The 20,815-nt window shown below is 39.4% G+C and overlaps 1 protein-coding gene across 1 annotated transcript; it reads left to right on the forward strand.

The window, feature by feature from the left end:
• Positions 1-2,051: 2,051 nt before the first annotated feature.
• On the forward strand, positions 2,052-7,770 carry LOC122014050. Its single transcript, XM_042570244.1, has 2 exons — positions 2,052-2,249; positions 7,163-7,770. Exons 1-2 carry the CDS (start codon positions 2,052-2,054, stop codon positions 7,715-7,717), a joined length of 753 nt encoding a protein of 250 aa, XP_042426178.1. The 3' UTR covers positions 7,718-7,770.
• Positions 7,771-20,815: the final 13,045 nt, after the last annotated feature.

Below are 20,815 nucleotides of genomic sequence, written 5' to 3' on the forward strand. Positions count from 1 at the left end.
TAGAGGAGTTTGAATGTATTTATGTTTTTAAAAAATAAAAAATAAAAAAACTTTATATTTATATGGAATTTGGGATATTTAATAGATGATTATGTCAATATTTAATTTATGAGATATTAAATTATATAATATTTGAAATATTTAAAAAGTGAGATACAAACCAGCACCAAGCTTATTGAGCACAAAGACCATGTAGGCCACATCACATTTAGCATATAGGCCAAAGCCCAATTAGCCCATTTAACGCATGTAGCCATTTAACCCATTTAGCCTATTTAGTCCATTAAGCCCATTTAACCCATTTATCGCATTTAGCCCATGTAGGTCATTACCAATTTGAACCCATGACCATTTAGCCGAAAGCCCATTTGGACAAAACCCATCTAGGCAATAGCTCATTTAGCACAATAGCTATGCAGCCCAAAGCACACTTAGGCCACAACACATTTAGTTAACGTGACAACTCTATAATGGTCTTGTCATGTCAAGAATCCACCCTAAATCCTAAACATTAACTCTTAACCCTTAACCCTTACCCCCTAAACCCTAATCCTTAACCCTTAACCCTAAACCCCTAAACCCTTAACCGTTAACCCTTAATCCTTAACCCTTAACCCCGAAACCCTTAACCCTTAAACCCTTAAACCCTTAAACCCTTAACCCTTAATCCTTAACCCTTAACCCTTAACCACTAAACCGTTAACCCTTGACCCTTAATCCTTAACCCTTAACCCTTAACCCTTAACCCTTAACCCCTAAACTCTTAACCCTTAACCCTTAATCATTAACCCTTAACCCTTATCCCTTAACCCTTAACCCCTAACCCCAAACCCCTAACTGTTAACCCTTAACCCTTAACCCTTAACCGTTAAACGTTAACCCTTAACTGATAACCGATAACCGTTAACCGTTAAACGTTAACCGTTAACCGATAACCGTTAACCGTTAACCCTTAATCCTTAACTGTTAACTCTTATCCCTTAACCGTTAACTGTTAACCGATAATCGATAGCCGTTAACCGTTAATCGTTAACCGTTAAACGTTAAACATTAAACGTTAAACATTAACCGTTAACTGTTAAACGTTAAACGTTAACCATTAACCGTTAACCGTTAACCCTTAATCATTAACCGTTAACACTTAACCGTTAACCCTTAACTGTTAACCGTTAACCCTTAACCATTAACCATTAACCGTTAACTAATAACCGATAACTTTAACCATTAATTCTTAACCTTTAACTGTTAACCCTTAAACCTTAAACCTTAACCGTTAACCGTTAACCGTTAAACGTTAACCGTTAACCGTTAACTTTAACCCTTAACCGTGAAACGTTAAACGTTAAACGTTAACCCTTAACCGTTAACCCTAAACCCTTAACTATTAACCCTTAACCGTTAACCCTTGACTGTTAACCGTTACCCGTTAACCCTTAATTGTTAACCGTTAACCCTTAACCGTTAATTGATAACTGATAACCTTAATCGTTATCCGTTAACTGTTAACCCTTAACCCTTAAACTTTAAACCTTAACCGTTAACCATTAACCGTTAATCATTAAACGTTAACCGTTAACCTTAACCCTTAACCCTTAACCATTAACCGTTAAACGTTAAACGTTAAATGTTATCTCTTAACCGTTAATCGTTAACCGTTAACCGTTAACCCTAAACCCTGTTGTTATTGTTGCTCGATCATTTTCACTGCTTGGTCTTGCACAAGCATCTCCAGCTCCTCCTGAGTGAGTGTCACGGTGGTTAGTCGTCTAGCGTCCTCCATCTTCTTGGCTCGGATGCAAGCTAGATTCCCTCAGATGGCGCAAAACATGATTCTGTCTGAAAGTCGATGAGATGGATGCTGGAGATGTGGTGCTCCGTTGACCTCCTATGGACTTTGCTCTGCTCCTACAACACAAGCAGCGTCAGTGCCTAGCCCTCCAACACTCAAGTTAATTTCCAGCGAGGAAGAAGAAGAAGCAAAGAGCGTAGCAAAGAGAACTGTAGCGCAATAGTAAAATATCACTGCCGGAGGGTTCCTCTTGTAGAGACGTATGCGCTTCTCGTCCAAGGGTTCCTCCACTTCCAACTTCACTGCCGTAGGAGGCGGAGCCGAGTGCGGGGTGGAATCAGATCGGTGCTTGCAGGAATCCGACGACCAAACCATTTCGCTGGAAGATATCCAAAGTAGGAACACTAGAACACCCAGTTTTGCTGCTTCTTCGCAGCTTTTACGCTTTGATCGCGTAGAGGTATTTCGCAGAAACAGAGGTGGAGGGATCTATTCGCAAGGAAGGTGGACCAATTTCGCAGAGGACGACGAAAGAATTCTTTAATAGGGAATAATATTGACTTAATTTAGTAAGTTTTGCCCACGTGGCATATACATTGCTTAGAGTATCCCTCAGTGGATAAATTTGGGAGGGATATATTTATAAATATTTTCTAATTTTATATGTCTCATCTCAAAAGGGATAAGGTTGCGTATAATGGATGCTTACTCGGGATCCCGCATGGCAGGAGATTCATGCTCCGGACTGTTCTTAAATATCCCGGCTGAAAAAGGATATTTTCTAAAATATTTCCTAATCTCAAATATTCTTTTTGGAAAGAGATATTTTTTCTAAGTATTTTTGAAATTTAAATATTTCTGTTGAAAAGGAAATATTATAGAGGAGTTTGAATGTATTTATGTTTTTAAAAAATAAAAAATAAAAAACTTTGTATTTATATGGAATTTGGGATATTTAATAGATGGTTATGTCAATATTTAATTTATGAGATATTAAATTATATAATATTTGAGATATTTAAAAAGTGAGATACAAACCAGCACCAAGCTCATTGAGCACAAAGACCATGTAGGCCACATCACATTTAGCATATAGGCCAAAGCCCAATTACCTCATTTAACTCATGTAAGCCATTAGCCAATTTAGCCCATTATGCCCATTTAGCCCATTTATCGTATTTAGCCCATGTAGGTCATTTCCCATTTGAACCCATGACCATTTAGCCAAAAGCCCATTTGGACAAAACCCATCTAGGCAAAAGCTCATTTAGCACAATAGCTATGTAGCCCAAAGCACACTTAGGCCACAACACATTTAGTTAACGTGACAACTCTATAATGGTCTTGTCACGTCAAGAATCCACCCTAAATCCTAAACCTTACCCTTACCCCCTAAACTTTTAACCCTTAACCCTTAACTCGTATCGTCCTTCACACTAACTGTGTCTTTTGCTGGACTCCCTGTGCTCCTATGTTCTTGCATACTTAGACACAAGGTTAAATACAATAAGACCTAACTTGACTTGGTTGATCACATCTAAACCTTCACGGGGTACTTACACCAGTAGCAGATCCTTCATAGATAATTGTAAGAAAAACTCAGCAATAAAGGCAAGTAAATGTTAGAATGTATACTAAAAGTCTAGCTTTTGGTATAAACATTTATCTAGAAATAAGAATCACATTGGTCAAATGTCTACATTTATGATAAATGTAGTTGTTCAATTAATTTATATTGTAGATAACATGGTGTGTGGTGTCACACACAGAAGATCATGTTATCAGTACCTTATAAATTATAAACAGTAGCTCATGACTAAGATGGAAAGGAACAATACATTGGAAGGTCGTAGTGTAATTAGGTATTAGTTTATCTTAACTATGTAATTACACTAGTACACTTAGAGTGTATTGAGTAGGACCATTAGAGGTCGTTTCTTTTATACTGACTTTATAAAGGAACAAAAACCTCAGTTATTATGGAAGTGTGTGCTCTTAATCCCAATATAATAACAAGCACATATATTTGATTTTTATTTCTTTAATTTATCAATGGGTGAGATTTAGTTCGATAAATCAATAAGCCCGATAAGTTGGGAAATGATATCACTTATAGTGTGTGTTGTTGATTATAGAAGGAAACTGTGTCCTAGTGATCTAGGTTGAGAATGTCCCCAAGAGGAGCTCATAAGGATTGTCATGTTAAACCCTGCAGGTGGACTTAGTCCGACATGGCGATGAAGTTGAGTGGTACTACTCTTGGAGCTAGATATTAATTAAGTGAGTTATCAGTAACTTACTTAATTAGTGGACATTTGTTATCTTAAATGCAGGGAGAATAACACACTCATAATAAGAAGGAGCCCAAAATGTAATTTGGGATTGGTGCGGTAGTTCAATAATAGTTTTCTAGTGGAATGAATTATTATTGATAAAATTAAGTTGTGTGTTCGGGGCGAACACGGGATGCTTAATTTTATCGGGAGACCAAAACCAATTCCTCCTCTCGGTCCCTATTGTAGCCTCTTAATTATAGAGTACTATACCCACCTATACCTACCTTCTTACCCATCCCATAGGGGTCGGCCAAGCTAGCTTGGAGACCAAGCTAGGGCCGACCAAAGTTTTGTTCATGGGTGCTTCAAGGTGGCCGGCCCTAGCTTGGGTTCAAGCTTGGTGTGGCCGGCCCAAATTAAAATAAAAGGATTTTTATTTTTTAAAATTTTTCTTATGTGGATAACATGATTTAAAAGAGAGTTTAAAAATTTAAATCTTTCCTTTTATAAGATTCTACAAAAGATTAAGAGAAGAGCTAAATCTCTTTCCTTATTTGTAGATTAAAAGGTTGATTTTAATTTTGGTAAAAACTTTCCTTTTAATTATGTTCATGATTTAAAAGAAAGTTTAAAAATTAAAAATTCTCTTTTATTAGTATCTACAAAAGATTAAGAAAAGATTTAATATCTTTCGTTATTTGTAGATTGAAAGGAGATTTTAATTTTTAGAGATAACTTTCCTTTTTGGAAATTATCCACATGTTTAAAAGAAAGATTTTAATTTATAAAATTTCTTTTTATTAACCAATCATGAAGGGATTAAAATTATTGGAGAATTTTTTATAAATTTCTAGAAACAAATTAGGAAGTTTTAATTTTTGTTTTAATTAAAACTCTCCTTGTTTTGGGGAAAGAGGTGGCCGGCCAAATAAATTGGAGAAGAGAAAATTATTTTTAATTAAATAAATTTTCCTTTTCATGGCAAAAGAATTAAGGAAGTTTTTATTTAAATTTCCTTATTTGCCAAGACCAAGGATTATAAAAGAGGGGGTAGAGGAGGCTTCATGGTGAACGACTCTATTCTTTTTCTTCCTCTCTTTTCTTCCTTGGTGTAGCCGGCCCCTAGAGGTTCCCCTTCTCCTTCTCTCTTCTCCTTCTTGTGGCCGAGACTTCATCATCTCTTGGAGGCATAGAAGTGGCCGGATCTAGCTTGGAGAAAATGAGAGAAAGGACTCTTGTTTCATGCATTCCTTGGATCTTGGTTGGTGGAAAAAGATCTTCATCTTTTGGAAGCATTGTGCTTGGCCGAAACTTGAAGAAAGGAGAAGAAGGTGCTTTGGTGGTTTCTCATCTGGGAAGATCGTTGCCCACACAACGTCTGAGGTTAGAAGAGGAATACGGTAGAAGATCAAGAGGTCTTTCTAAAAGGTATAACTAGTAATTTTCCTTTCCGCATCATACTAGTTATTTTTGAAAATAATACCAAATACAAGAGACATGCGATTCTAGTATTTCGAATTTGTTTTCGATGTTGTGTTCTTTTGTTTTTTTTTCTCTTTTCCTTGTGATTTGATTGTTCTTTTCGGTTGACCTAAAGTTATTTAAGGAAATTAAATATTAACTTTCCTTAAAAGGCTTTGTCTAGTCGGTGGTGGTTGTTCCCATATCCAAGCAGGTCATGTGCCTCGCCACGTCAGTACTGGAAGCCAATTTTGGAAATTAATATTTAATGAAATTAATAACCTAGGTGATTTGGATCGAACGTGTTAAGTTCTGCAGGAGATCCGAGTCTAAACTTAAAAGAACAAATAGATTAAACTTAGGATCAAACGTGTTAAGTTCCGCAGGCGATCCAAGTTTAATTTAAAAGAACATATGGTAGCTAGGAAAAGGTTCAGACATTTGTACAAAATTTTTGTACAGTGGAACCATTAGGTTTTCCGAGTAGCAACCAACAGTAAAAATTGCTCATCATTTTTCTTTTTGGTGGACCGTATCACATAAAGTTACAAACACAAATAGGAGGAAAATAATACGCAGAAAAATTCTGACCAAAACAAAAAGATTGAATAGATTGCAAATACAAGAAAAGAATAAGAATAATGCATAGACAAAAACTTCCACAAGAACATACAAATAATAACAGGAAGGAGAGATGTATCATTTACATAAACCACCAAAATTTTCCTTATAAAACCCTCACCTCCCTTGTCCCAATCCTCAAACATGTGGTTGTCATCAACTCCATACAATACGATATGATACGGTATGATACGTGACGAGACAATCTATAATACTACGAAACGTGATGATATGATACGATACGATACGTTCCAATGCAATACGATACGATACGTTCCTATGCGATACGATACGATACGTTCCTATACGATATCTTCACCATTCATTTCCTTTATCTTTTTCCTCCAATAATGTGCAATTTTTTGTTACAATGTTTTCCTTTCCCCTTTGTGCGTCCATTTAGCACAAAGCCCATTTGGACAGCATGCAATTTAGCACAAAGCTCAATAAGCACAAAGACCATGTAGGCCACATCACAGTTAGCATATAGGCCAAAGCCCAATTAGCCCATTTAACTCATGTAGGCCAATTAGGTCATTTAACCCATTTAGCCTATTTAGCCCATCAAGCTCATTTAGCCCATTTATCGCATTTAGCCCAAGTAGGTCATTGCCCATTTGAACCCATGAGCATTTAGCCGAAAGCCCATTTGGACAAAGCCCATCTAGGCAAAAGCTCATTTAGCACAATAGCCATGTAGCCCAAAGCACACTTAGGCCACAACACATTTAGTTGACGTGACAACTTTATAATGGTCTTGTCACATCAAGAATCCACCCTAAACTCTAAACCTTAAACCCTTAACCCATAACCCCTAAACCCTTAACCCATAACCCCTAAACCCTTAACCCTTAACCCTTAATCCTTAACCCTTAATCCTTAATCCTTAACCCTTAACCCTTAACCTCTTACCAAAATCACCCGTGTTCCCGCATCCCCAACTCTCCTCCGCCACCGGATACCTCCTCCGCCGGCGGCGTCGCCTGAGCTTGAAGCCGTCGAGGAGGATGAGAAGTTCCCGACGCCCTTACTGGAGGAGGAATCGGACGTGGCGGCGAGCGTGGAGGTGCTGAAGGCGGCGGCGAAGACCAGGAAGGTTCTGCCGGCCCAAGTCCTCGCTGCCCTCGCTTCGATCAAGAAGGGAAAGGCGGAGCCATCCTCGTTTCTCGAGACCCTCGGTGGTACGGAGTCGCCGGGGAGGACTTGGATGCTTATATTCACGGCCCAGGGTAAGTTGGACAAGGGACGATACTTTCCCATCACTGCAGTTCAACGATTTGATGCTGCGGCAAAAAGGATAGAGAATGGTGTATTTTTGGGTCCTGTCGGGTCTCTTACTTTCGAGGGCAAATTTTCATGGAAGAATAGAATATTGGCATTCATTTTTCAGACCATCCGTATAAAGCTCGGACCATTTGGTCCATTGCAAATTGATCTTGGAGAAACAGAGAGAGAGCCCACCAGCAAAGATCCCTTTTTCATTTGGTTCTACATTGACGAGGAAATTGCAGTTGCTCAAGGTAGAGGTGGTGGAATTGCATATTGGTGTAGATGTCACCGTGTCACATAGTCAATTGTTTATAGATAATTGTTTTCCAAATCTCCAAACATCATGTAACTTTTCAATTAGACTTTATGATTCTTAACAATTGTGAAATCGAAGTTTCTATAAAAAAAAAAAAAAAAAAAAAAAAAAAACCCTTAACCTCTTACCCTTAACCCCTAAACCCTTAACCCATATTCCATAACCCTTAACCCTTAACCCATAACCCTTAACCTTTAACCCTTAATCCTTAACCCTAAACCCCTTAACCCTTAACCCTTAACCCTTAATTGGGTGACTAGATCCACCTATGGTCTAGCTAGCCCGTAGCAAACGGCTGCGGTAAAGGCGTGCCAAATCCGTTGAGGGCTGTGGCTTTGCCTAAAAGCCAAAGAGGGTGAGTAGGCCCACCATTGGCCTGCCTAGTCCGTAGCAAACGGCTGCGGTAAGGACACACTAAATCCGTTGAGGGCTGGTCACTTGCCAAAAGTGAACATCGGGTGTGTTGGAGGACTGTTTGGGAGCGGAGCAGGAAAGGACATCGGTTTACCTCACGGATGTCTTTGATAGCGGAGCAAGAAACGACATCGGTTTTTACCTCACTGATGTCTTGGATGGCGATTCATGGAGCTTGGGCTGGACTTTCTTGGGTGCGGCTCTAGGACTACGTTGGCACTATTATCATGGAGCGCAGAGGACAGCTATGGTGGGCGGCAGGTGAGAGACATCGGTTTTTACCTCACTGATGTCTTTGATGGCGATTCATGGAGCTTGGGCTGGACTTTCTGGGGTGCTGCTCTAGGCTACGTTGGCACTATTATCATGGAGCGCAGAGGACAGTTATGGCGGGCGGCAGATGAGAGACAACGGTTGTTTGTACCTATGTGGATCTGTAGGAGCTTGGAGGCCATTGGATATCACATGTAAAGCTTTACTTTACCTTTTATGTGTTGCAAAATCACAGGTACTCTCTTGCAAGAGAGAAACCCCTTGTTCCCCTAGGCTAGCAGGTCAGGTTTGGCCCCCCTGATAGCCTGGGCTTTTCCTTGGTGGAATAAATGTCTCTTTTTACCAAAAAAAAAAAAAAAAAAACCCTTAACCCTTAATTTTTATCCCTAAACCCTAACCCTTAACCCCTAACCCCTAACACCTAACAGTTAACCATTAACCTTGAACCCTTAACCATTAACCCTTAACCATTAACCCTTAACCATTAAACATAAACTCTTAACCCTTAACTGATAGCTGATAACCGTTAATCGTTAAACGTTAACCGTTAACCATTAACCGTTAACCAATAACCGTTAACCCTTAACCGTTAACTGCTAATCGTTAACCCTTAATCCTTAACCGTTAACCGCTAACCGCTAACCGTTAACCGTTAACCCTTAACCGTTAACCCATATCCGTTAACCCTTAACCAATAAGCCTTAACTCTTAATCCTTAATCGTTAACCGATAACCATTATCCGATAACCGATATCCGTTAACCGTTAACTGTTAACCGTTGACCATTAACCTTAACCCTTAACCCTTAACTGTTAAACGTTAAATGTTAACCCTTAACCGTTAATCCTAAACCCTTAACCCTTAACTGTTAAGCCTTAACCGTTAACCCTTAATTGTTAACCGTTACCGGTTAACCCTTAACTGTTAACCGTTAACCCTTAACCATTAACCCTTAACCGTTAACCGTTAATTGATAACCGATAACCTTAATCGTTATCCATTAACTGTTAACCCTTAACCCTTAAACCATAAACCATAAACCTTAACCGTTAACCATTAACCGTTAATCGATAATCGTTAAACGTTAACCGTTAACCTTAACCATTACCCGTTAAACGTTAAATGTTAACTCTTAACCGTTAATCGTTAACCGTTAACCCTAAACCCTAAACCCTGTTGTTATTATTGCTCGATCATTTTCACTGCTTGGTCTTGCACAATCATCTCCAGCTCCTCCTGAGTGAGTGTCACGGTGGTTAGTCATCTAGCGTCCTCCATCTTCTTGGCTCGGATGCAAGTTAGATTTCCACAGACGGCGCAAAACATGATTCTGTCTGAAAGTCGATGAGATGGATGCTGGAGATGTGGTGCTCCGTTGACCTCCTATGGACTTTGCTCTGCTCCTACAACACAAGCAACGTTAGTGCCTAGCCCTCCAACACTCAAGTCAATTTCCAGCGAGGAAGAAGAAGAAGCAAAGAGCGTAGCAAAGAGAACTGTAGCGCAATAATAAAATATCATTGCCAGAGGGCTCCTCTTGTAGAGACGTATGCGCTTCTCGTCCAAGGGTTCCTCCACTTCCAACTTTACTGCCGGAGGAGGCAGAGCAGAGTGCGGGGTGGAATTAGATCGGCGCTTGTAGGAATCCGACGACCAAACCATTTCGCTGGAAGATATCCAAAGTAGGAATCCTAGAACGCCCAGTTTCGCTGCTTCTTTGCAGCTTTTACGCTTCGATTGCGTAGAGGTATTTCGCAGAAACAGAGGTGGAGGGATCTATTCGCAAGGAAGGCTGAGCAATTTCGCAGAGGGCGACGAAGGGATTCTTTAATAGGGAATAATCTTGACTTAATTTAGTAAGTTTTGCCCACGTGGCATATACATTGCTTAGAGTATCCCTCAGTGGAGAAATTTGGGAGGGATATATTTATAAATATTTTCTAATTTTAAATATCTCATCTCAAAAGGGATAAGGTTGCGTACAATGGATCCTTACACGGGATCCCGCATGGCGGGCGATTCATGCTCCGGACTGTTCTTAATTATCCTGGCTGAAAAAGGATATTTTCTAAAATATTTCCTAATCTCAAATATTCTTTTTGGAAAGAGATACTTTTTCTAAGTATTTTTGAAATTTAAATATTTCTGTTGAAAAGGAAATATTATAGAGGAGTTTAAATGTATCTATGTTTTTAAAAAATAAAAAATAAAAAACTTTATATTTATATGGAATTTGGGATATTTAATAGATGGTTATGTAAAAATTTAATTTATGAGATATTAAACTATATAATATTTGAGATATTTAAAAAGTGAGATACAAACCAACACCAAGCTCATTGAGCACAAAGACCATGTAGGCCACATCACATTTAGCATATAGGCCAAAGCCCAATTAGCTCATTTAACTCATGTAGGCCATTTAGCCCATTTAGCCAATTTGGCCCATTATGCCCATTTAGCCCATTTATCGCATTTAGCCCATGTAGGTCATTACCAATTTGAACCCATGACCATTTAGCCAAAAGCCCATTTGGACAAAACCCATCTAGGCAAAAGTTCATTTAGCACAATAGCTATATAGCCCAAAGCACACTTAGCCACAACACATTTAGTTAACGTGACAACTCTATAATGGTCTTGTCACGTCAAGAATCCAACCTAAATCCTAAACCTTAACCCTTAACCCTTAACCCTTACCCCCTAAACCCTTAACCCTTAACCCGTATCGTCCTTCACACTAACTGCGTCTTTTGCTGGACTCCCTGTGCTCCTATGTTCTTGCATACTTAGACACAAGGTTAAATACAATAAGGCCTAACTTGACTTGGTTGATCACATCTAAACCTCCACGGGGTACTTACACCAGTAGCAGATCCTTCATGGATAATTGTAAGTAAAACTCAGCAATAAAGGCAAGTAAAATTGCACATCAATTTTCTTTTTGGTGGACCGTATCACATAAAGTTACAAACACAAATAGGAGGAAAATAATGCACAGAAAAATTCTGCCCAAAACAGAAAGATTGAATAGATTGCAAATACAAGAAAAGAATAAGAATAATGCATAGACAAAAACTTTCACAAGAACATACAAATAATAACAGGAAGGAGAGATGTATCATTTACATAAACCACCAAATTTTTCCTTATAAATTCCTCACCTCCCATGTCCCAATCCTCAAATATGTGGTTGTCATCAACTCCATACAATACGATATGATACGGTATGATACGTGACGAGACAATCTATAATACTACGAAACGTGATGATATGATACGATACGATACGTTCCAATGCAATACGATACGATACGTTCCTATACGATATGTTCACCATTCATTTCCATTATCTTTTTCCTCCGATTAAGTGCAATTTTGTTACAATGTTTTCCTTTCCCCCTTGTGCGTCCATTTAGCACAAAACCCATTTGGACAACATGCAATTTAGCACAAAGCTCATTGAACACAAAGACCATGTAGGTCACTTCACATTTAGCATATAGGCCAAAGCCCAATTAGCCCATTTAACTCATGTAGGCCAATTAGGTCATTTAACCGATTTAGCCTATTTAGCCCATCAAGCCCATTTAGCCCATTTATCGCATTTAGCCCAAGTAGATCATTGCCCATTTGAACCCATGACCATTTAGCCGAAAGCCCATTTAGCCGAAAGCCCATTTAGACAAAGCCATCTAGGCAAAAGCTCATTTAGCACAATAGCCATGTAGCCCAAAACACACTTAGGCCACAACACATTTAGTTGACGTGACAATTTTATAATGGTCTTGTCACATCAAGAATCAACCCTAAACTCTAAACCTTAAACCCTTAACCCTTAACCCATAACCCCTAAACCCTTAACCCTTAACCCTTAATCATTAACCCTTAACCCTTAACCTCTTACCCTTAACCTCTAAACCCTTAACTTATATTCCATAACCCTTAACCCTTAACCCCTAACTCTTAACCCTTAACCCTTAACCCTAAACCTCTTAACCCTTAACCCTTAACCCTTAACCCTTAATTTTTATCCCTAAACCCTAACCCCTAACACCTAACCGTTAACCATCAACCCTGAACCCTTAACCCTTAACCATTAAACATTAACCCTTAACCCTTAACTGATAACTGATAACCGTTAATCGTTAAACGTTAATCGTTAACCATTAATCGTTAATCGATAACCGTTAACCCATAATCCTTAACCGTTAACTGTTAACCGTTAACCCTTAATCCTTAACCGTTAACCGCTAACCGCTAACCGTTAACCATTAACCCTTAACCGTTAACCGTTAACCCATATCCGTTAACCCTTAACCGATAACCCTTAACTCTTAATCCTTAACCGTTAACCGGTAACCATTACCCGATAACCGATATCTGTTAACCGTTAACTGTTAACCATTAACCGTTAACTATAACCCTTAACCGTTAAACGTTAAATGTTAACCCATAACCGTTAACCCTAAAACCTAAACCCTTAACCCTAAACCCTTAACCGTTAACCCTTAACTGTTAAACGTTACCCGTTAACCCTTAACTGATAATCGTTAACCGTTAACCCTTAACCGTTAACCCTCGGCAGCCCGGGCTATGGTGATCCAGGTGAGGATACGGACGCTGCACACGATCTCAGTAGTACACTGGAGGAGGCCTGATGATGGATGGTTTAAGCTCAACACAGATGGTAGTTCTAGAGGGAACCCAGGTGAGTCTTCTTACGGTGCTATCGTTCGAGATCATAGCGGACAGGTGGTGGTGGCCAGGCAGGGAGTCCTTGGAGAGGGCTCCAATATCAGAGTGGAGCTTATGGCGATCCTGAGAGGCTTGGAGTTGTGTGTGGATAGGCAGCTTTTCCCTATTTGGCTGGAGTCTGATTCTCTGGTGGCACTGCGTATCATCAGGTCCTCTGGTATTTCCTGGGAGTTTCGGGAGGAGATCTTACGGATCAGAAGGCTTGTACGTCAATATGGGGTCAGGTGTACACACATATATAGAGAGGGGAACGCGGCTGCAGACTTCCTCGCCAACCAGGCGTATCAGGTGGAGGGGGAGAGGGTGATGGAGGGGCAGGAGATTGATGAGTTGTTGCGTGGGATTTGCAGGATGGACAGAGTGGGCTTGCCGTATATCAGGAGCTCTTGCAAGCCAGGATAGCACACTTGATGGAAGGTGAATAGCTCCACCTTAGAGCTATCTAGCCCGCAGCAAACGGCTGCGGTAAAGGCATTCTAAATCCGTTGATAGCTGTGGCTTTGCTGAAAAGCCAAACAGGGTGACTAGACCCACCTATGGTCTAGCTAGCCCGTAGCAAACGGCTGCGGTAAAGGCGTGCCAAATCCGTTGAGGGCTGTGGCTTTGCCAAAAAGCCAAAGAGGGTGAGTAGGTCCACCATTGGCCTACCTAGTCCGTAGCAAACGGCTGCGGTAAGGACACACTAAATCCGTTGATGGCTGGTCACTTGCCAAAAGTGAACATCGGGTGCGATGGAGGACTCTTTGGGAGCGGAGCAGGAAGGAGCAACGGTTACCTCACTGTTGTCTTTGATGGCGATTCATGGAGCTTGCCCGTAGGGTGACTAGATCCACCTATGGTCTAGCTAGCCCGTAGCAAACGGCTGCGGTAAAGGCGTGTCAAATCCGTTGAGGGCTGTGGCTTTGCCAAAAAGCCAAAGAGGGTGGGTAGGCCCACCATTGGCCTACCTAGTCCGTAGCAAACGGCTGCGGTAAGGACACACTAAATCCGTTGATGGCTGGTCACTTACCAAAAGTGAACATCGGGTGTGATGGAGGACTCTTTGGGAGAGGAGCAGGAAAGAGCAACGGTTACCTCACTGTTGTCTTTGATGGCGATTCATGGAGCTTGCCCGTAGGGTGACTAGATCCACCTATGGTCTAGCTAGCCCGTAGCAAACGGCTGCGGTAAAGGCGTGTCAAATCCGTTGAGGGCTGTGGCTTTGCCAAAAAGCCAAAGAGGGTGAGTAGTCCACCATTGGCCTACCTAGTCCGTAGCAAACGGCTGCGGTAAGGATACAATAAATCCGTTGATGGCTGGTCACTTGCCAAAAGTGAATTTCGGGTGTGATGGAGGACTCTTTGGGAGCGGAGCAGGAATGCGCAACGGTTACCTCACTGATGTCTTTGATGGCGATTCATGGAGCTTGGGCTGGACTTCCTTGGGTGTGGCTCTAGGACTACGTTGGCACTATTATCATGGAGCGCAGAGGACAGCTATGGTGGGCGGTAGGTGCGAGACAACGGTTGGTTGAACTGTTGTGGATCTGTAGGAGTTTGGAGTTCATCGGAAAGCACATGTAAAGCTTTACTTTATCTCATTTATGTGTTGCAAAATCACATGTACTCTCTCGCAAGAGAGAAACCCCTTGTTCCCCTAGGCTATCAGGTCAGGTTTGGCCCCCCGGATAGCCTGGGCTTTTTCTTAGTGGAATAAAGGTCTCCTTTAACCAAAAAAAAAAAAAAACCCTTAACCGTTAACCCTTAACCCTTAACCGTTAACCGTTAATTGATAAACGATAACCTTAACCGTTAACGATTAACCCTTAACCCTTAAACCTTAAACTTTAACCGTTAACCTTTAACTGTTAAACGTTAACCGTTAACCGTTAATCTTAACCCTTAACCCTTAACTATTAGCTGTTAAACGTTAAATGTTAACTCTTAATCGTTAACCGTTAACCCTAAATCGTAAACCCTAAACCTTGTTGTTATTGTTGCTCGATCATTTTCACTGCTTGGTCTTGCACAAGCATCTCCAGCTCCTCCTGAGTGAGTGTCACGGTGGTTAGTCGTCTAGCATCCTCCATCTTCTTGGCTTGGATGCAAGCTAGATTCCCACAGACGGCGCTAAACATGATTCTATCCGAAAGTCGATGAGATGGATGTTGGAGATGTGGTGCTCCGTTAACCTCCTATGGACTTTGCTCTGCTCCTACAACAAAAGCAGCGTCAATGCCTAGCCCTCCAACACTCAAGTCAGTTTCCAACGAGGAAGAAGAAGAAGCAAAGAGCGTAGCAAAGAGAACTGTAGCGCAATAGTAAAATATCACTGTCGGAGGGTTCTTCTTGTAGAGACGTATGCGCTTCTCGTCCAATGGTTCCTCCACTTCCAACTTCACTGCCGGAGGATGCGAAGCCGAGTGCGGGATGGAATCAGATCGGCGCTTGCAGGAATCCGATGACCAAACCATTTCGCTGGAAGATATCTAAAGTAGGAACCCTAGAATGCCAGTTTCGCTGCTTCTTCACAGCTTTTACGCTTCGATCGCGTAGAGGTATTTCACAGAAATAGAGGTGGAGGGATCTATTCGCAAGGAAGGTGAACCAATTTCGCAGAGGACGACGAAGGGATTCTTTAATAGAGAATAATCTTGACTTAATTTAGTAAGTTTTGCCCACGTGGCATATACATTGCTTTGAGTATTCCTCAGTGGAGAAATTTGTGAGGGATATATTTCTAAATATTTTCTAATTTTAAATATCTCATCTCAAAAGGGATAAGGTTGCGTACAATGGATCCTTACTCGGGATCTCGCATGGTGGGAGATTCGTGCACCGAACTGTTCTTAAATATCCCGGATGAAAAAGAATATTTTCTAAAATATTTCCTAATCTCAAATATTCTTTTTGGAAAGAGATATATTTTCGTGCACCGGTTATGCCAATATTTAATTTAAGAGATATTAAATTATATAATATTTGAGATATTTAAAAAGTGAGATACAAACCAGCACCAAGTTCATTGAGCACAAAGACCATGTAGGCCACACATCACATTTAGCATATAGGCCAAAACCCAATTAGCTCATTTAACTCATGTAGGCCATTTAGCCCATTTAGCCAATTTAGCCCATTATGCCCATTTAGCCAATTTATCGCATTTAGCTCATGTAGGTCATTTCCCATTTGAACCCATGACCATTTAGCCAAAAGCCCATTTGGACAAAACCCATCTAGGCAAAAGCTCATTTAGCACAATAGCTATGTAGCCCAAAGCACACTTAGGCCACAACACATTTAGTTAACGTGACAACTCTATAATGGTCTTGTCACGTCAAGAATCCACCCTAAATCCTAAACCTTAACCCTTAACCCTTACCCCCTAAACCCTTAATCCTTAACCCTTAACCCGTATCGTCCTTCACACTAACTGCGTCTTTTGCTGGACTCCCTATGCTCCTATGTTCTTGCATACTTAGACATAAGGTTAAATACAATAAGTCAAATATAACTCAGCAATAAAGGCAAGTAAAATTGCTCATCATTTTTCTTTTTGGTGGACCGTATCACATAAAGTTACAAACACAAATAGGAGGAAAATAATGCGCAGAAAAATTCTGCCCAAAACAGAAAGATTGAATAGATTGCAAATACAAGAAAAGAATAAGAATAATGCATAGACAAAAACTTCCACAAGAACATACAAATAATAACAGGAAGGAGAGATGTATCATTTACATAAACCACCAAATTTTTCCTTATAAAATCCTCACCTCCCATGCCCCAATCCTCAAACATGTGGTTGTCATCAACTCCATACAATACAATATGATACGGTATGATACGTGACGAGACTATCTATAATACTACGAAACGTGATGATATGATACGATACGATACGTTCCAATGCAATACAATACGATACGTTCCTATGCTATACGATACGTTCCTATACGATATCTTCACCATTTATTTCCTTTATCTTTTTCCTCCGATAATGTGCAATTTTTTGTTACAATATTTTCCTTTCTCCCTTGTGCGTCCATTTAGCACAAAGCCCATTTGGACAGCATGCAATTTAGCACAAAGCTCATTGAGCACAAAGACCATGTAGGCCACATCACATTTAGCATATAGGCCAAACCCCAAATAGCCCATTTAACTCATGTAGGCCAATTAGGTCATTTAACCCATTTAGCCTATTTAGCCCATCAAGCCCATTTAGCCCATTTATCGCATTTAGCGCAAGTAGGTCATTGCCCATATGAACCCATGACCATTTATCCGAAAGCCCATTTGGACAAAACCCATCTACGCAAAAGCTCATTTAGCACAATAGTCAGGTAGCCCAAAGCACACTTAGACCACAACACATTTAGTTGAAGTGACAACTTTATAATGGTTTTGTCACATAAAAAATCCACCCTAAACTCTAAACCTTAAACCCTTAACCCTTAACCCATAACCTCTAAACCCTTAACCCTTAACCTCTTACCCTTAACCCATATTCCATAACCCTTAACCCTTAACCCTTAACCCTTAATCCTTAACCCTAAACCCCTTAACCCTTAACCCTTAATTTTTATCCCTAAACCCTAACCCCTAACCCCTAACCCCTAACCCCTGTTAGAGTGTATACTAAAAGCCTAGCTTTTGGTATAAACATTTATAAGAATCACATTGGTCAAATGTCTACATTTATGATAAATGTAGTTGCTCAAGTAATTTATATTGTAGATAACATGGTGTGTGGTGTCACATACAGAAGATCATGTTATCGGTTCCTTATAAATTATAAACAGTAGCTCACGACCAAGATGGAAAGGAACAAACCATTGGAAGGTCGTAGTGTAATTAGGTATTAGTTATCTTAACTATATAATTACACTAGTACACTTAGAGTGTATTGAGTAGGACCATTTGAGGTCGTTCCTTTTATACTGACTTTATAAAGGAACAAAGACCTCAGTTATTATGGAAGTGTGTGCTCTTAATCCTAATATAATAACAAGCACATATATTTGATATTTATTTCTTTAATTTATCAATGGGTGAGATTTAGTTTGATAAATCAATAAGCCCGATAAGTTGGGAAATGATATCACTTATAGTGTGTGTTGTTGATTATAGAAGGAAACTGTGTCCTAGTGATCTAGGTTGAGAATGTCCCCAAGAGGAGCTCATAAGGATTGTCATGTTAAACCCCGCAGTGGACTTAGTCCGACATGACGATGAAGTTGAATGGTACTACTCTTGAGCTAGATATTAATTGCGAGTTGTTAGTAACTTACTTAATTAGTGGACATTTGTTATCTTAAACACAGGAGACTAACACACTCATAATAAGAAGGAGCCCAAATGTAATTTGAGATTGGTGGTAGTTCAATAATAGTTCTTTAATGGAATGAATTATTATTGATGAAATTAAGTTGTGTTCGGGCGAACACGGATGCTTAATTTCATCGGAGACCAAAACCAATTCCTCCTCTCGGTCCCTATCGTAGCCTCTAGTATATAGAGATTTATACCCACCGATACCCACCTTCTTACCCATCCAATGGGGCCGCCAAGCTAGCTTGGAACCCAAGCTTGGCCGGCCAAGACCAAGTGGATGAGTTATGTAGGTGGTCGCCAAAGCTTGGTCCCAAGCTTAGGTGGCCGCCACTAGAATATTAAAAGGATTTTATTAAAATTATTTCTTATGTGGATATCATGATTTTAAAGAGAGTTTAAAAATTAAAATTTCCTTTTATAGTTTTCTACAAAGATTAAGAGAAGAGATTAATCTCTTTCCTTATTTGTAGTTTAAAAGGATGGTTTTAATTTTTGGTAAAAACTTTCCTTATTTGTAAATCATCTACATGTTTAAAAGAGAGTTTAAAATTTGAAATCTTTCCTTATTTGTTGATTAAAGGAGGATTTTAAATTTTAAGAAAACTTTCCTTTTTAACCATGTTCATGATTTAAAAGAAAGTTTAAAAATTAATAATTCTCTTTTATTAGTTTCTACAAAAGATTAAGAAAAGATTTGATATCTTTCCTTATTTGTAGATTAAAAGAGATTTTAATTTTTAGAGATAACTTTCTTTTTATCCACATGTTTAAAAGAAAGATTTTAATTTATTAAATTTCCTTTTTATAAACCAATCATGAAGGGATTAAATTATTGGAGAAATTTTTATAAATTTCCGGAAGCAAATAAGGAAGTTTTAATTGGTGTTTAAAATTTTATTTGCTTGGAGATTTCTTGGTGTAGCCGGCCATTGCAAAATTGAAAAGAAAAATTATTGTTAATTAAATAAATTTTCCTTTTCAATGGCAAAAGAATTAAGGAAGGTTTTATTAAATTTTCCTTATTTGCCAAGACCAAGGATTATAAAAGAGGGGGTAGAGGAGGCTTCAAGGCTAAGAACTCTATTCTATTTTTCCTCTCTTTTCTCCTTGGGTGTGGCCGGCCCTTTCTTTCCTCTCCTCTCCTTTGTGTGGCCGAAACCTTCTCATGGTGGAGATAGCTTTGGTGGCCGGTGTTAGAATGTATACTAAAAGCCTAGCTTTTGGTATAAAATATTTATCTAGAAATAAGAATCACATTGGTCAAATGTCTACATTTGTGATAAATGTAGTTGTTCAATTAATTTATATTGTAGATAACATGGTGTGTGGTGTCACACACAGAAGATCATGTTATCAGTACCTTATAAATTATAAACAGTAGCTCACGACCATGATGGAAAGGAACAAACCATTAGAAGGTCGTAGTATAATTAGGTGTTAGTTTATCTTAACTATATAATTACACTAGTACACTAAGAGTGTATTGAGTAGGACCATTAGAGGTCGTTTCTTTTATACTGACTTTATAAAGGAACAAAGATCTCAGTTATTATGGAAGTGTGTGCTCTTAATCCTAATATAATAACAAGTACATATATTTGATATTTATTTCTTTAATTTATCAATGGGTGAGATTTAGTTCGATGAATCAATAAGCCCGATAAGTTGGGAAATGATATCACTTATAGTGTGTGTTGTTGATTATAGAAGGAAACTGTGTCCTAGTAATCTAGGTTGAGAATGTCCCCAAGAGGAGCTCATAAGGATTGTAATGTTAAACCCTGCAGGTAGACTTAAGTCCGACATGATGATGAAGTTGAGTGGTACTACTCTTGGAGCTAGATATTAATTAAGTAAGTTGTTAGTAACTTACTTAATTAGTGGACATTTGTTATCTTAAACACAGGGAGACTAACACACTCATGATAAGAAGGAGCCCAAAATGTAATTTGGGATTGGTGCGGTAGTTCAATAATAGTTCTCTAGTGGAATGAATTATTATTGATAAAATTAAGTTGTGTGTTCGGGGCGAGCACGGGATGCTTAATTTTATCGGGAGACCAAAACCAATTCCTCCTCTCGGTCCCTATCGTAGCCTCTAGTATATAGGGATTTATACCCACCGCATACCCACCTTCTTACCCATCCAATGGGGTCGGCCAAGCTAGATTGGAACCCAAGCTAGGGCCGGCCAAGACCAAGTGGATGAGCCATGTAGGTGGCCGGCCAAAGCTTGGGTCCCAAGCTTAGGTGGCCGACCACTAGAATATTAAAAAGGATTTTTATTAAAATTATTTCTTATGTGGATATCATGATTTTAAAA

This window comes from Zingiber officinale, chromosome 8B, assembly GCF_018446385.1.
Source record: "Zingiber officinale cultivar Zhangliang chromosome 8B, Zo_v1.1, whole genome shotgun sequence".
NCBI classification, from domain to species: domain Eukaryota; kingdom Viridiplantae; phylum Streptophyta; class Magnoliopsida; order Zingiberales; family Zingiberaceae; genus Zingiber; species Zingiber officinale.

Bases quoted from the DNA above. Each gene is read 5' to 3' on its own strand.
- LOC122014050 (XM_042570244.1), top strand. From the start codon at position 2,052: ATGCGCTTCTCGTCCAAGGGTTCCTCCACTTCCAACTTCACTGCCGTA. The intron at 2,250-7,162 runs GTATTTCGCAGA...GAGGATGAGAAG, and splicing joins TACGCTTTGATCGCGTAGAG to TTCCCGACGCCCTTACTGGA.